The 16438-nt window shown below is 40.6% G+C and overlaps 2 protein-coding genes across 3 annotated transcripts in view; both read right to left on the bottom strand.

Moving 5' to 3' along the window:
- Positions 1-3434, bottom strand: part of LOC140199683 (uncharacterized) — a 30777-nt gene extending 27343 nt beyond the window's left edge. Inside the window, exon 1 of the mRNA XM_072262158.1 lies at positions 3325-3434. The gene's annotated coding sequence lies outside the window, so the exon portion shown is untranslated. The remainder of the gene's footprint in view (positions 1-3324) is intronic.
- Positions 3435-3521: 87 nt separating this feature from the next.
- LOC140199685 (rab3 GTPase-activating protein catalytic subunit-like) overlaps positions 3522-16438 on the bottom strand; it is a 71570-nt gene continuing 58653 nt past the window's right edge. For both annotated transcript variants that reach the window (XM_072262165.1, XM_072262166.1), the window contains exons 4-8: positions 12551-12647; positions 12275-12378; positions 12079-12194; positions 7681-7783; positions 3522-4252 (exon numbers count right to left, since the gene is read on the bottom strand). In XM_072262165.1, coding sequence (XP_072118266.1) covers positions 4010-4252; positions 7681-7783; positions 12079-12194; positions 12275-12378; positions 12551-12647 — 663 coding nt within the window. In that variant the 3' untranslated portion in view covers positions 3522-4009. The remainder of the gene's footprint in view (positions 4253-7680; positions 7784-12078; positions 12195-12274; positions 12379-12550; positions 12648-16438) is intronic.

Genomic DNA, 16438 nt, shown 5'->3' with positions numbered 1-16438 from the left:
TTTCCCAATGGTAACAATGAGAAGATCGCATGTCCTGGGTGTTGGTGTCTTAAGGCACCGCTCCTTGAAGATATCTTGGATACTACGGAGGCTGGTACCCATGATAGAGCTGACTAATCTTACAAGTTTCTGCAACTTACTTCAATGTTGTGCAGTAGCCCCCCGCCCCCCACCAGATGTTGATGCAGCCAGTCAGAATGTTCTCCACAGTACATTTGTAGAAGCTTTCAAGTGTTTTAGTAGACAAACCAAATGTCTTCAGTCGCCTAATGAAATATAGTCGCTGCCTTGCTTTCTTTATAGCAGCATCAATATGTTGCTTTCGGGTTAGGTCCTCAGAGATATTGACACCCAGGAACTTGAAATTGATCACTCTCTCTACTTCAGATACCTCTATGAGGACTGGTGGATGTTCCCTTGTCATACACTTTAAGCCCACAATCAGCTCTTTGGCCTTACTGATGTGGAGTGCAGGGTTGTTGCTGCAAACACCTTGATGACACAATGACATGACTCCATCTTATTTTGTCAATATTTATCGTTTCCTGAAGTCCGACGCTGATGCCACTACACCACCAGCCGGTCTGTCCCGAGTACGAATCCAGCTGGCTCCCCTGCACACTTTCCATCCGTGCTGGGTTACGAGCTGGTGATCTCTTCGGAAACTCACCCGGCAGAAGGCAATGGCAAACCTCTGCTGTGACTTGCCTCGTACGCAGTTCCCCACTATGTCAGAGAGGCGTGGAGGGAAATTGTCCGCTAACCGGAGAAACTCCAGATGCAACCGACCTTTACTTTTTATTATTTATAATTATCTTTTCCCCCTTTATTTTTGTATTTGCAGTTTGTCGTCTTTTTCACACTAGTTATCCACCCTGTAGTATGGTCTTTATTAATTCTGTTGTGGTTATTAGTATTATTGAGTATGCCCACAAGAAAATGAATGTCAGGGTTATATATGGTGACATGGAGTACATGTACTTTGATAATAAATTTACTTTGCCATTTTATGGGGGATACAAGTGTATAGGAACAGTGTGGTGTAAAGGAACTAGAAGTGGTGGCAAAGCTCCAGAGTTGATGAGATTAGTGAAGTAACCATATAATTAACAGCGGCCTGATGGCCTAAAGAAGGGACTTTTTCAAGGGGAGATTAAGCAAGAGGAGGCATCTGAGAGTTGCCACCTGGGATCACGTCTGGGGTTCGGCGTGACCTGTACAAAAGTGATCGGTTGCACCTGGACCCGAGGGGGACCAATATTCTAGCAGGCAGGATCCGGAGTGAATTGACTTTATTTCTTACGTCCGTCACATACGTAAAAGTCTTTACGTCTTCTGAATGCACAATGTGCAAATTATAGTAATTTGTAATAGCATGTACAACAGGACACTCAAATATAGCTCAGAAGTATAATTGCATCAGAGTGAACTAATCAGTCTGATGGCCTGGTGGAAGAAGCTGCCCCAGAGCCTATTTGGCCTGGCTTTAACGCCGTGGTACCATTCCCCAGATGGTAGTAACTGCAACAGTTTGTTGTTGGGGTAACTTGTGTCCCCAATGATCCTTCAGGCCCTTTTTATGCGCCTGTTGGTGTAACTGTCCTGAATAATGGGAAGTTCACATCTACAGATGCACTTGGCTGTCCACACCACTCTCTGTATTTCTCTACGACTGAAGGAAATGCAGTTCCCATACCAGGCAGTGATGCTCTCAATTGTGCCCCTGTACAAAGTCCTTAGGAACTGGCGACTCCTGTTGAACTTCTTCAGCCATCTGAGGTGAAAGAGGCACTGTTGTGCTTTTTCCACCACCCAGCTGTATGTACACACCAAGTGAGGTCCTCAGTGATGTGAACACCGAGGAACTTAAAGCTGTTCACCCTCTCAACCCCAGATCCATTCATGTGAATAGGGGTGAGCCTGTCTCCATTGCTCCTGTAGTCCACAACCAACTCCTTTGTTTTTGCGACATTGAGGGAGAGGTTGCTTTCTTAACACCAGTGTGTCAGGGTGATGACTTCTTCTCTGTAGGCTGCCTTCTTATTATTTGCGATCAACATAGTATCGTCAGGAAATTTAATTAGCAGATTGGAGCTGTGGATGACGATGCAATCATGGGTATACAGAGAGTAAATGAGGGGGCTTAGGACACAGCCCTGAGGGGCACCTTTGTTGAGGGTCAGAGGGGCCTTCACCCTGCCTTGTGCAGCTCAGATTGTCAGCAAGTGGTAAGAGTGGGCTCCTTTACCTCTGCTCCTCTAACCCAGAGCACAAGAGCCCCCCAGGGCTGTCCTGAGCTCCCTCTTTTACTTTCTGTACACCCATGACTGTCACCATCCACTGCTCCACTCTAATTAAATTTGCAGATGTACTACATTGATTGGCTTATCTCAAATAATAACAAGATTTTGTGGTTTCGTTGCCTTGGTGACTTTGTGCAGATTGTAGCTACATTTCTTGAGTTCCTGTTGGTCACCAGCAATGCAAGCTCTGTGTCGTGCGCCAAGTGCTGCTCGCACAGAACAGCTGATCCAGGGTTTCATCTTATCTCATCTTACCAACCAGACCTTTATCTGCAAGTCCAAATTGTTTATATACTGTAAGTAACAAACAGCAAGGATCCCAGCACTAGTCAAAGATGATCAATTACAAAAATAATCATGTTTCTCCAAACAGCAAGTCAACTTCAGATCCAATTTGATAGGTTCTCACTTTTGAACTTCGTCAAGGCCTTACTAAAGTCAACTGCAGCAACCATGCAATGACACAAATAGTTAATCCTTTGAAAACAGTCAATTTAAAATGTGCTTGCTACCCTTGCTTAATTCAGGTGCAGATTAATTCTTCACTTTGGTTTATTGCAATAATTTCACTGCCACTTTATTAGGCTCAACTGAATTCCGATTACCTGGCTTACCACTGCTGCCATCTGAGTAAGTAACATTTTTCAGAAGCTTAAGAAAATTTGAATATCTCTTTCAGAATTTGTACGATTTTCTGCTCTCACTTCCCTGATAATAAGCAGGTCAGGCTGAATTTGTGCTTTCCTACTCTCACTGGTAGTGCTGTCACTCCCTTGCACACTAATCACAACTGTCACAAACCATCTACTCTCCACCTTCCATCTTTATTAAAGCCTCTCCAATCAGGATAAGTCTCCAGTCATCCTTTACACGATCAATGCCTCTCATCATTTTATACACAACATTGTGAAAGAGAACAAATTCCTTGTGAGCAACATGAATGTTCCAATGGATAAAAAATGCATTGTGATTATACATTGTTAAACAGAGTCTGAGTAGCCAAAAATTCACTGCAACTTACCTTCTTTTGTGTGTTCTTGCTGTGGATGCAGGTAGAGGTTTACTTTTCATCAAACTAAAGGTGGTCAGAACCTCAACTTGGGCTCAGTTGTTGAACAAACATTGTTTTTATAAATTAAAACAACAAATAATTCTGCTCTGCAGAGGCAATACATTTTTGCTATTACTGAATTGTAACCACATTTTTGACTACAATACTATTTGTAATTTGTATGATTTATTGATGCAATAAAAATATTTTAAAGCACCTACACCAGAAAACTTATACTACTGTTGAATACAAGGTACAAGCTGGGATCTTTTGTGGCCATTCCAAACTCTCTCCAGGACTGCAGTAAGTTCTGTCCTGCACTCAGCAGACCATTCAATGAAGTAATGACTGTCAGACATATTCAATACAGAGTTAAGTTTATAAGTAACATTTTACATTTGATCATATATAACTACAGTTACTTTTGTTTTGAAACATTGTTCAAACATTTCTGCTTTTGCCAAATTCTTTCTATTGTGAAATTTTACCAGAATCACTGCTAGTGTGCATGTCCTTGAATATTAATGAAGTACTAGATTAACTTTGAGAAACTTAGCAACTTCAGCTAAAGCATGTTTATTTACTAAAGTGTGTAAAATGTAGGAACAACACCAAAATAGTTGTGAATGACCATATTTTAATTAAATTATCTATATCAGAAGAATGACGTGTCGGATGAAAACGCACCAGCTAGACGGAATTCATCTTTTAACAAAACACAGTACATGCGTTGTGGTAAAGACCTTGAGTATGGTGCAGGGCGAGGCACAGTTGTCCGAAGAATTATTTCTCGTCCAGTTGGCAGAGGAAATTCTGATGCTGCTCCTGGACTTGATTTGTGCTCATCAGAAGAACTTTGCTTTACGGGTTCATCATCAACTGGACTCAGAGTTGGAGCCTTGAAGATAGAAGAGATTTTTTTTTACCAATATAGGAAAAGAAACCTGGTCAGTAGTTGCAATTGATTTACTAAAGTATTGATAATGATAGCTTTTATTTACAAAAATAACTCAAAACAAGAATTATAGCTACAGAATTTCATGTGACAGCTGGATTTGAAATTAGCCAAACATGTAGATGCTAAAATTGATATTGATAAAATTACTTTGTTTCGGAAGGCTTGGACTTAAAAAAAAACCTCTATATCTCAAGCTCCAATTCCAGATTTGCAGTTTTTAAAATGAATGCTCTTTCCCCAAATGAAGTTTGAATGAACATTCTAAACAAGTTCAAATGCTAAACAGCGAGTGAGCATTATGAAAGTTAAAGGAAAAATTGTAACTGGATTAGAATATGAATGGTTCCATTTCAATAGTATTTAAACCCATGGGGAAATAACTTCTATAATGATAAATATTATCCAAATGGCCTGATCCATTAAAGCAGATGGGTTATATCAACAAATAGAAATTAGAGAAATCAAACTGGAACGAATGCTACATGGCTGCCATTTATGCATTCTCCCCAAAAGAAATGTGCATCTACATGAGGCATGACATGAAGGGTGCTGGAAGAGAACAGTTGGTTGTTACCTCTTCAGTAGATTCAGAAAGCTTGAGAAGGGGTGAAATAAAAGTCGTGTTAGGAAAAAATCAATGATGAAAGGAAAAATCAAATCAGATGGTCAAAAGGTCAAAATACCTCAAGGAAATACAAAACACTAAAACATAGTTATTTAGTAACATGATAAAATTATCATTATTTACACAAGTTATTCATCGTCAGTTACTATATACAGTACCCTGAAAAAGTATTCATCCCACAACCCTTGTATTACAACCAAGGAATTTTGATCAACTTAACTGAGTTTTTATGTGAATTACATGCTCCTTTTTCTCCTCCACAGCAGAGCACCCCCCACCAAAAATATACAGTGAAAATTGTAAAGCATGAAAAACTAAAAATTCAAGAACTGAAATGTCAGTAGTTCAAAAGTATTCATCCCTTTGCTCAGTACTTGGTTGAACCACATCTCAAAGCTATTACAACCAGCAGGCTCTGTTAGCTTTGCACAATGTAATGGAACAAGATTTGCCCATTCCTTCTTACAAAATTGCTCAAGTTGTGCTAGGTTAGTTGGGGAGTGCCAGTAGACAACAATCTTGGTCTTGCCAGAGATGTTAGTTAGATTTAAGGTCAGGACTCTGATTGGGCTACTCAAGAACATCATTTTTCTTCATTTGAAGCCACTCCATGGTTGCTCTGGCAGTGTGCTTTGGGTCATTGTCCTGCTGAAAGACAAACTTCCTCCCCAGTTTAAGCTTTCTGGGCAGACGCCATCAGATTTTAACCAGGCTCTCTCTCTCTCTCTCTATTTAGCAGCATTCATCTTCCCATCAATCATCACCAGATTTCCAGTCCCTGCTGCAGAAAAGCACCCCCATAGCATGATGCTACCATCACTTAGGACATACTATTAAGACGTGGAAGGCTCAACACTATTTGGTCTGAGTGGTGTAAATCTAATACTGAACATAAGAACATAAAACCGTAAGAAATAGGAGCAGGAGGCAGCCATCTGGCCCGTCGAGCCTGCTCCAGCATTCAATAAGATCATGGCTGATCTGGCCATGAACTCATCTCCACCTACCTGCCTTTTCCCCATAACCCTTAATTCCCCCGCACAACAGCCAGGTAACACCAGCCCTGCTGTAAAGTATGGTGGAGGTAGCATGATGCTACATGCATGCTTTTCAGAAATCCGGTCAGAATTGATGGGATGATGTATACTGCTAAACTGGGGAGGAAGTCTGTCTTTCAGCAGTACTGCCAGAGTAACCAAGGGTTGGTTCCAAATGAAGAAAACTGATGTCCTTCAGTGGCCCAGAGTCCCAACCTTAACCCGATCAAACATCTCTGGCAAGACCACAAGATTGCTGTCCTCTGCCGCTCCCCAACTAACCCAGCACCGCTTGAGCAATTTTGCGAGGAATGGGCAAATCTAGCTCCACTACATGGAGCAAAGTTTACATAGATTTATCCAAAAAGACTACTGGCTGTAATGATCTACGAGAGGTGCTTTTTTATTAAATTCATGAAAGGGGTATAAACCTAAAAACAACTTATTCAGATGCAGACCTTTACTAAGAAAGTATTTGCCAAACTGCCCATTGCTACATTTGGGCATCATGTTTAAAGATCCTGGGTATGTTTTCTTTGGTTACACAGTGGAATCCATTAAAATGAACAAGCTGTCGATCAGCAAGAAAAAATGCACATCTTGTCACCTCAGAAATAACATGCTGATCAGTATATACATGTTGCAGTTTTCATTATTATTTATCACTGAATAGTTAATCTTTCAACTATGACATTTTTTTGTTTGTTTATTCACATTGCTGGCATTGGACCTTACTTACACGAGAAACATGAATTTTAGGACTTGCTTTTTAAGGCTGTCCTTGTCTAATATATTGATAGTTACAATACAGGGCATGCACTTTACGATCCATGTACAGTTGCATTTCTCTTGGTAAAAGAAGTTGGTTTTGTTCTCCAGATATATAAGGAACAGAGAACAAAAGAACACTTATAATGTAAAGCAGGAACAGCAATAAGACTAGATATAGGATTACTTAAATTCCAAATGCACTTCACCATATGAGGACAATGGCAGAATATTTGGTTCAATTCTTAATCTGAACAACTCTGACACAGAGCAGTCACTTGAGCAACTAAACACATGTTGTTCCTTCTGAAAAGTAGGGAAGTATTATTCTTTTCAATTGAAAATGTTTGTATTCAGTGAAACCACTGTCCATTTAGCTTAGGGCAGAATGTCTAACAATGTATTTGTGAGGTTACTTTTGTTTACAATCCCTGTACAACACTTTACAAATAGTGAATATCATGAATTTCTCATGACTGATTGTTGTTTTAATGTCAAAAATCAAACCAACGGTTCAATTTTTTAAAATGGGAAATTGATCCCTCCCTAAAATTCTACCTTACCTTGAAAGAACAATTGACACAGGCAGGGAGAAAGATAATCTTACCTTGCTGTAAGGCATGGTACTAGACAAACTAGGCAGCTGATTTTTTTTAAAAAGGTTGAACGGTTCAAGTGACATTGTCCAAGGAGTGTTGCACAGAACATTATCGTAAAAGTGAAATGTAACACCCAAATATGTGTTGCAACATATGTGAATCTCCCTTCCAGTAAGTTACAAAGATGCTTTCAAAAGCCAGGCAATGTGTTTCTGTTTAGTATAGTGTTTAAAAATGCTGTATTCCATTTCTTCATTAAGTACCTTATTCCATTTTAAAGATCATTCACTAACTAATTTCAGAATCAAACCTAGATACACAATTTCAGTTTATTCTTACCCTCTGTGCATTAACAAATAGTTTGTAAATGGTGTTCCCTGTAGGCCCTCCTCCTGCTCCATTTACAAGCACTTCTGGCTGGTCTAAAAGACAGCTCACAAACCTAATAAAATATTAAGATGGTGAATCACAAAGTTTCCAATCATGAGCAACATACACAAAATGCTAGAGGAACTCAGCATCCAAGGAAATGAATACATTTTGACATTTGGGCTGAGACCATTATCAGGACGGGAAAGGGGGACCACTGGAATAAAAAGATGGTGGAGGGGAAGGAGTTTGGAGGCCATCTAAACAAAATATAAGCTGTTGCTCCTCTGCCCTGAGAGCGCCCTCATCACGGCAAAACAATGTAGGAACAGGAATGAGGGCAGAAATTAAAACAGCTAGTCACTGGGAAATTCCGCTTTTGGCAGATGGTGCGGAAGTACTCGACAAAATGGTGCCCCAATTTACATCGGGTCTCACCAATATAGAGGAGGCCTCTTCAGGTGCACCAGATATAACAGACGACCACAACAGTTCTGCAGGCGAAGTGTTACCTCACTTGGAAGGACTGTCTGGGGCCCTGAGTGGAGGGAAGGGAGGAGCTGATTAGGCAGGTGTAGCATTTTTGTTGCTTGCAGGAGCGTGTCAGGAGGGAGATGAATGGGTCAGTGATGAATGGACAAGAGAATCATGGATGGAGCAATCCCTGTGGCACAGGGAGACTGTGTGTGTGGGTGGGGGAGGTAAGGATGTGTTTGGTGGCAGGGCACTGTTGCAGATGGTGGAAGTTGTGGAGAATGATATGTTAGATGTGGAGGCTCATGGTGGCAGGTGAGATCAAGAGGAACAGGAACACGAAAAAATCTGCAGATGGTGGAAATCCAAGCAACGCATACAAAATGCTGGAGGAACTCAGCAGACCAGGTAGCATCGATGGAAAATCTAAGTTTTTCCATAGATGATGCCTGGCCAGCTGAGTTCCTCCAGCAATTTTTGTGAGGTCAAGAGGAACTCTATCCCTGTTAAGGCAGTGGGAAGATGGGGAGAGCATGGATGTTTGGAAAATGGAGGAGTTGCGAGCAAGGGTAGCAACAATAGTGGAGGAAGGGAAACACCGTTTTTTTTTTTGAAGGAGAATATCTCTGATCTCCTGGACAGAGACAATGTAAGCAGAGGTGTAGGAATAGGTTTATAGAAGACCAAAAGACTTCAAGACATAGGAACAGAATTAGGACATTTGGCCCACTGAGTCTGCTCTGCCATTCAATCATGGTTAATCCTTTTATCCCCTCCTCTGCCCCACTCCCAGGCCTTCTCCCCATAACCTTTGATGCCATGTCCAATCAAGAACCTATCAAGCTCTACCTCAATACATCCAACGACCTGGCCTCCACAGCTATCTGTGGTAAAAAAAAAAAAAAAAAAAAAAACTTCCACAAATTCACCAGTCTCTGGCTAAAGAAATTTCACTGAATCTATGTTTTAAACGGACACACTCTATTCTGAAGCTGTGCCATCTTGTCCTAGACTCCCCCACTATGGGAAACATCCTTTCCACATCAACTTTGTCTAGGACTTTCAGCATTCGAAAGGTTTCAATGAGATTCTCCATCATTTTTCTAAATTCCAGCATGAACAGACCCAGAGCCATCAAATGTTCCTCGTTTGATACCCTCTCATTCCCAGAATCATCCTTGTGAACCCTCTCCAATGCCAGCAGATCTTTTCTTAAATGAGTCCAAAACTGTTCGCAATACTCAAGGTGAAGCCTCACCAGTGCCTTATAAAGCCTCAACATCACATCCCTGCTCTTGTATTCTAGACCTCTTGAAGTGAATGCTAACATTGCAGTTGCCTTCCTAACCACTGACTCAACCTGCAAGTAAACGTTTATGGTGTTCTGCATAAGGAGCCCCAAGTCCCTATGCATCTCAGATTTTTGGATTTCTCTCAATCTTTGTATCATCTGCAAACATGGTGAGTCAAAAGGGCAATGCTATGGTATTCATGGGAGACTTTAACATGCAGGTCGATTGGGAACATCAGGTTGTTAATGGATCTAAAGAGAGTAAGTTTGTTGAATGCCTAAGAGTTAGCTTTTTAGAACAGTTTGTCCTTGAGCCTACTAGGGGATCAGCTATACTGGATTGGGTGTAATGTAATGAACTGGAGGCGAATAGGGAGCTTAAGGTAAAAGAACTCTTAGGAACCAGTGATCACAATATAAGAACATAAGACCATAAGATATAGGAGCAGAAGTAGGCTATTCAGCCCATCGAGGCTGCTCTGCCATTCAATCATGGGCTGATCCAATTCTTCTAGTCATCCCCACTCCCCTGCCTTCTCCCCATACCCTTTGATGCCCTGGCTAATCAAGAACCTATCTATCTCTGCCTTTTATGCACCCAATGACTTGGCCTCCACAGCCGCTTGTGGCAACAAATTCCACAGATTTACCACTCTCTGACTAAAGTAATTTCTCCGCACCTCTGTTCTAAATGGACATTCTTCAATTCTGAAGTCATGCCCTCTTGTCCTAGACTCCCCTACCATGGGAAATAACTTTGCCATATCTAATCTGTTCAGGCCTTTTAGACATGATTGTGTTCAACTTGATATTTGATAGGGAGGAAGATGTAGCAGTATTTCTGTGGTGTAAGGGAAATTACAATGGTATGAGAAAGGAGTTGGCCAAAGTAAATTGGAAGGAGCTGGCAGGGATGTCAGCAGAGCAGCAATAGTGAGTGTTTCTGGGGAAAAATGAGGAAGATGCATGACATGTAAATTCCAAAAATGAAGAAATACTCAAATGGTAAAATAGTATAACCGTGGCTGAAAAGGGAAGTCAAAGCTATTGTAAAAGCAAAAGAAAGGGCATACAACAAAACAAAAATTAGTGGGAAGACAGAGGATTGGGATGCTTTTAAAAACCTACAGAGAGCAACTAATAAAATCATTAGAAGAGAAAAGGTGAAATATGAAAGCAAGCTAGAAAATAATATCAAAGTGGATAGTAAAAGTTTTTTTCAAGTATGTTCAAAAGAAAAGAGAAATGAGCGTGGATATAGGACCACTAGAAAATGAGGCAGGAGAAATAATAACGGGGGGGGGGGCAAGGAGATGGCTGATGAACTAAATGAGTATTTTGCGTCAGTCTTCACTGTGCAAGACATCAGCAGTGTGCCTTATGTTGTAGTGTGTGAAGGAAGAGAAGTGGGTGCAGTTACTGTTACAAGAGAGAAGGTGCTCAAAAAGCTGAAAGACCTAAAGGTACATAAGTCACCCGGACTAGAGGAACTGCACCTTAGGGTTCTGAAAGAGGTAATGTTAGCTTTAGAAATGATCTTACAAAAATCATTGCATTTTGGTATGGTGTCGGAGAACTGGAAAATTGTAAATGTTACTTCACTCCTTAAGACAGCAGGAAGGCAGCAGAAAGAAAATTATAGATCAGTTAGCCAGACGTCAGTGGTTGGGAAGATGTTGGGGTCAATTGTTAAGGATGAGGTGATGGAGTACTTGGTGACACAGGACAAGATTGTACAAAGTCAGCATGGTTTCCTTCAGGGAGAATCATGCCTGATGAACCTGTTGGAACCTTTGAGGAGATTACAAGTAGTATTGATAGAGGGGATGCAGTGGATGTTGTATATTTGGACTTTCAGAAGAACTTTGACAAGGTGCCACACGAGGCTGCTTACCAAGTTAAGAGCCCATGGTATTACAGGAAAGTTACTAACATGGTTAGAACAGTGGCTGATTGGTAGGAAGCAGCGAGTGGCAATAAAAGGATCCTTTTTTGGTTGGCTGCCAGTGACTAGTGGTGTTCTGCAGGGGTCGGTATTGGGACCGCTTCTTTTTATGCTGTATATAAATGACTTAGATGGAGTAGGCGGCTTTGTTGCCAAGTTTGCAGATGATATGAAGATTGCTGGAGGGGTAGGTAGTGTTGAGGAAATAGGTAGGATGCAGAAGGTCTTAGACAGACTCAGAGAATAAGCAAGAAAGTGGCAAATGAAATACAATGTTGGAAAATGCATGGTCATGCACTTGAGTAGTAGAAATAGACGTGCGGACTCTTCGGCGAAATCCACATTGTCACGGGAAGGACATGCAATTCCACACACTCAGCACTCAAGGTCAGTACTGAGACCAAATGTGAAAAATAAACCCAAGGAATACAATATTCTGTTCTTAGATGATTACATCAATCCCAGGTTACTTACTGTACATAACAGTAAATACTTTATTAAAATCTTTCCATTTATCTAGCTTACTCTCATAAACTGCACAAAAATATTCACTGCCCATCTCTGATTTACAGAATCAACGAAACGTTCAGTATATTAAATCAAATTATCGGTTACCAATTGGAAAATGGATAATATAACAATATACCACAACATTTACCTTTCCAATTCCACATGTTCATCGTCCTTTTCGTGTTTCTTAATTCCAAACTTGACTTGGAGTGATCGTGATCTTGCAATAATAGCTTCTGCAGATATTATTTGACTAATTATTTCCTAAAAAAATATATCACAGAGTTTCATTTCTCAATTTTTGAAAGGCACTTTTAGTTCAAGAGAGAATTAACAAAACTTACTTCCAATTTTTTGATGTCAGGGTTTGAATATCTTAATAATTTGCCAGCTTGAGTAATGATCTGCTGAATTAATTTTTTTACAGATGGGATATCTTCTACAGACTCTGAAGGTGGGAAACAAAATAGTAGGATCATTAAGACTGGAAGCACAATGAGAAAACAATTTACAAAGTTCTGTTAACAGTAAACAGCTAATTAAGATCATCAGTAAACTAGTTAGATCAACAATTATGGAATTCTGTATTTTCCCACTCACAAGCAATTACATATATTCACCTTCTTCCTTAACCTTCAGCAGTGCTGCATGCAAGACGCAAGGCAGTAAGTGTCTAGTCAAATCTGCAGGCTTCAAACCAACTAAATAGTGAAGGACCTGGGAGAAAACATACGTCCTGTTAACTCAATTCATACATCAAAATCTGTAGGCAGATATCAATTAGAACATGACTAAAATAACAACTAAACATTCTAAAATTGCTTCACCTTGCTTCCCAAGAATAGTACATAAATTACCTACATGCAGGAAAAAAATCTTTAGTATCTCATCATGCTCAAGAAACTTAAAACCATGATCATGTTGAATACATATCTGCTGTACTTTAGTGAGCTTTGATAAGTTCTTTTACCTCAACACAAACAGACATGAGCAAAAGTGACAACACATTCACTCACACAGGAGTTTGGTCCAATGAGTCTGCTCTGTCATTCAATCATGGCTGATATTTTCATTCCCTTTCTCCTGCCGTCTTCCCCGTAACTATTAATGTTCTTATCAATCAAGAACCTATCAAATTCTGCCTTAAATAGATCCACAAACTTGGCATCCATTGCCATCTGTACAATGGATCCACAGATCCACCACCCACATGCTCACAAAATTGCTTCTTCTCTCAGTTTTATAGGAGGGCCCTTTATTCTGAGGCTGCACCCTCTGATCCCAGGATCTTCTATTAATGGAAACATCCTCTCCATATCTACTCCATCCGTATCTCTCAGTATTAGAATCAGAGTCATTATCACCAGCATGTGACGTGATATTTGTTAACTTAGCAGCAGCAGTTCAATGCAATACATAATCTAGCAAAGAGAAAAAAGAGTAATAAATAAAATTAAACATAAGAATAAATAAACAAGTAAATCAATTATGTATATTGAATAGATTATTTAAAAATGTGCAAAAACAGAAATACTGTATATTAAAAAAGCGAGGTAGTGTCCAAAGCTTCAAAGTCCATTCAGGAATCGGATGGCAGAAGGGAAGAAGCTGTTCCTGAATCACTGAGTGTGTGCCTTCAGGCTTCTGTATCTCCTACCTGATGGTAACAGTGAGAAAAGGGCATGCCCTGGGTGCTGGAGGTCCTTAATAATGGATGCTGCCTTTCTGAGACACCGCTCCCTAAAGATGTCCTGGGTACTTTGTAGGCTAGTGCCCAAGATGGAGCTGAGTAGTTTTACAACCCTGTGCAGCTTCTTTCGGTCCTGTGCAGTAGCCCCTCCATACCAGACAGTGATGCAGCCTGTCAGAATGCTCTCCACAGTACAACTATAGAAGTTTTTGCGTGTATTTGTTGACATGCCAAATCACTTCAAACTCCTAATAAAGTATAGCCACTGTCTTGCCTTCTTTATGACAACATCAATGTCTTGGGACCAGTTTAGATCCTCAGAGATCTTGACACCTAGGAACTTGAAGCTGCTCACTCTCTCCACTTCTGATCCCTCTATGAGGATTGGTTGGTATTCCTTCGTCTTACCCTTCCTGAGGTCCACAATCAGCTGTTTCGTCTTACTGACACTGAGTGCCAGGTAGTTGCTGCGGCACCACTCCACTAGTTGGCATACCTCAATCCTGTATGCCCTCTCGTCTCCGTCTGAGATTCTACTAACAATAGTTGTATCGTCAGCAAATTTATAGATGGTATTTGAGCTATGCCTAGCCACACAGTCATGGGTATAGAGAGAGTAGAGCAGTGGGCTGAGCACACACTCCTGAGGTGTACCAGTGTTGAAGTCAGCGAGGAGATGTTATCACCAATCCACACAGATTGTGGTCTTCCAGTTAGGAAGTCGAGGATCCAATTGCAGAGGGAGGTACAGAGGCCCAGGTTCTGCAACTTCTCAATCACATTGTGGGAGTGATGGTATTAAATGCTGAGCTATAGTCAATGAACAGCATCCTGATATAGGTGCTTGTGTTATCCAGATGGTCTAAAGCCGTGTGGAGAGCCACTGAGATTGCATCTGCCATTGACCTATTGTGGCGATAGGAAAATTATAATGGGTCCAGGTCCTTGCTGAGGCAGGAGTTCAGTCTAGTCATGACCAACGTCTCAAATCATTTCATCACTGTAGATGTGAGTGCAACCGGGCGATGGTCATTAAGGCAGCCCACATTATTCTTCTTAGGCACTGGTTTAATTGTTGCCTTTTTGAAGTAAAGGGGAACTTCACCCTATAGCAGTGAGGTTGAAAATGTCCTTGATTACTCCCGCCAGTTGGTTGGCACAGGTTTTCAGAGCCTTACCAACAATGTTTCCTCTAATATTTAGTAGTCAGTGTGCGCAAAAATCTTACGTTGTGCAAATTTTTTTCGTGACAAAAGTATGTGCGCACTGAATGCATACATGGCACAGTTTATGTAGGTTTACAAAATATTTGACATAAAACCACAGAATAACAACAAAATAACATACATATTTAAGTCACTGTTATTTTTTATCTCTCCTGTCTTTGGCATTTACCCATTCTTTGTAAACTCTGTCTGGACTAATAGAACTTCTATCCAATTGATAGCTTTTGATTCTCATTAACATATCCAAATGACATTCACCTAAACGGTTTCTCAGCTTGTTTTTGAGTTGATCCATTAGACTAAAACCTCACTCATAGTCCGCACTAGATGCAATGTCCATCAACTGTGCAAGCTCGCAAAACTGTTCATCTTGAAGTACAAATGCCATCATTTGGGCAAAGTTTGAAATCAGTTTGGATTTAATTTTTTCTTGCACGGAAAAACTGAAATCATTAAACTGTCCAACTATTACAGTACTCTCAGCTAGAAAATCATGATATTTTAGACACAAGGCATTAACTTGTTCATCGCCAAATGTGAAGTCACAATCTGCAATTGCAGAGAGATCAAAAGCTGACCATTCTTGTACCTCATCTTCAGGAAACCTTTTTTCTAAATGAACAAAAAGACCATTTATAAAAGTCAACAGCGAACTTGCATCTACTGTGACGTTTTCTTCACATTGTTGACTTAGCAAAACTTTAACTTTGTCACTCCTCGAAGCATTATCTCCCAGATACTGCTTTCTTATCTTGTTAATTTTGCCTCGTGCAATATGAAGTGAATCAGTCGGTGTCAGGCCACTCTTTTGCAGAATCTTGCACAGTGCAGCCAGTTCATCAAAGACATCACTTAAAACCTGTAAAGCTACTTTGTATGTGATATTTATTAATTTCTCGTGACAGTATTTAGCCACAGGGTCATTTGACTGATCTTTTTCAATAAAGACTTAGTAAGTTATCTGCAGGATTTGAAACAGATCTTTGTAAACTGTACAATATGAACACTGTCCGCCAAAGATGGCTGCCACCGTGATGCAGCTGTACAAACTGGAACAGGATAGGTGAGGTGACGTAAATTAGTGACGTGCATTGTGGTATTTGAAAAACACTAACTAGTTAACAGAAACACTTAGCTAAGAGATTATTTTCAATAAGTATAATTATTAATTACTACATTATTTTAGGTAACTAACCTTCTGTGCGCACATGAATTTCCTTTGTGCGCTGGTTGAAAAACGTGTGTGCGCGCGCACAGGCGCACAGCTTAGAGGGAACATAACTTACCAGGTACTCTGTCAGGACCTCTCGCCTTGTGAGGGTTCACTCTCTTCAAAGGCAACCTAGCATCGGCCTCTGAGACGGAGATCACAGGGTCATCGGGTGCAGCAGGGATCTTCACAGCTGTAGTTGTATTCTCCCTTTCAAAGCAGGCATGGAAGGCGTTGAGTTCATCTGGTAGTGAAGCATCGCTGTCATTCATGCTACTGGGTTTCACTTTGTAGGAAGTAATGTACTGCAACCCCTGCCAGAGTTGCTGTACATCCGATGTAACCTCCAACCTCATTCAAAATTGTCTCTTTGCCCTTGAAA

This window comes from Mobula birostris, chromosome 6, assembly GCF_030028105.1.
Source record: "Mobula birostris isolate sMobBir1 chromosome 6, sMobBir1.hap1, whole genome shotgun sequence".
NCBI lineage: Eukaryota > Metazoa > Chordata > Chondrichthyes > Myliobatiformes > Myliobatidae > Mobula > Mobula birostris.
This window is presented reverse-complemented; position numbering and strand designations above follow the sequence as displayed.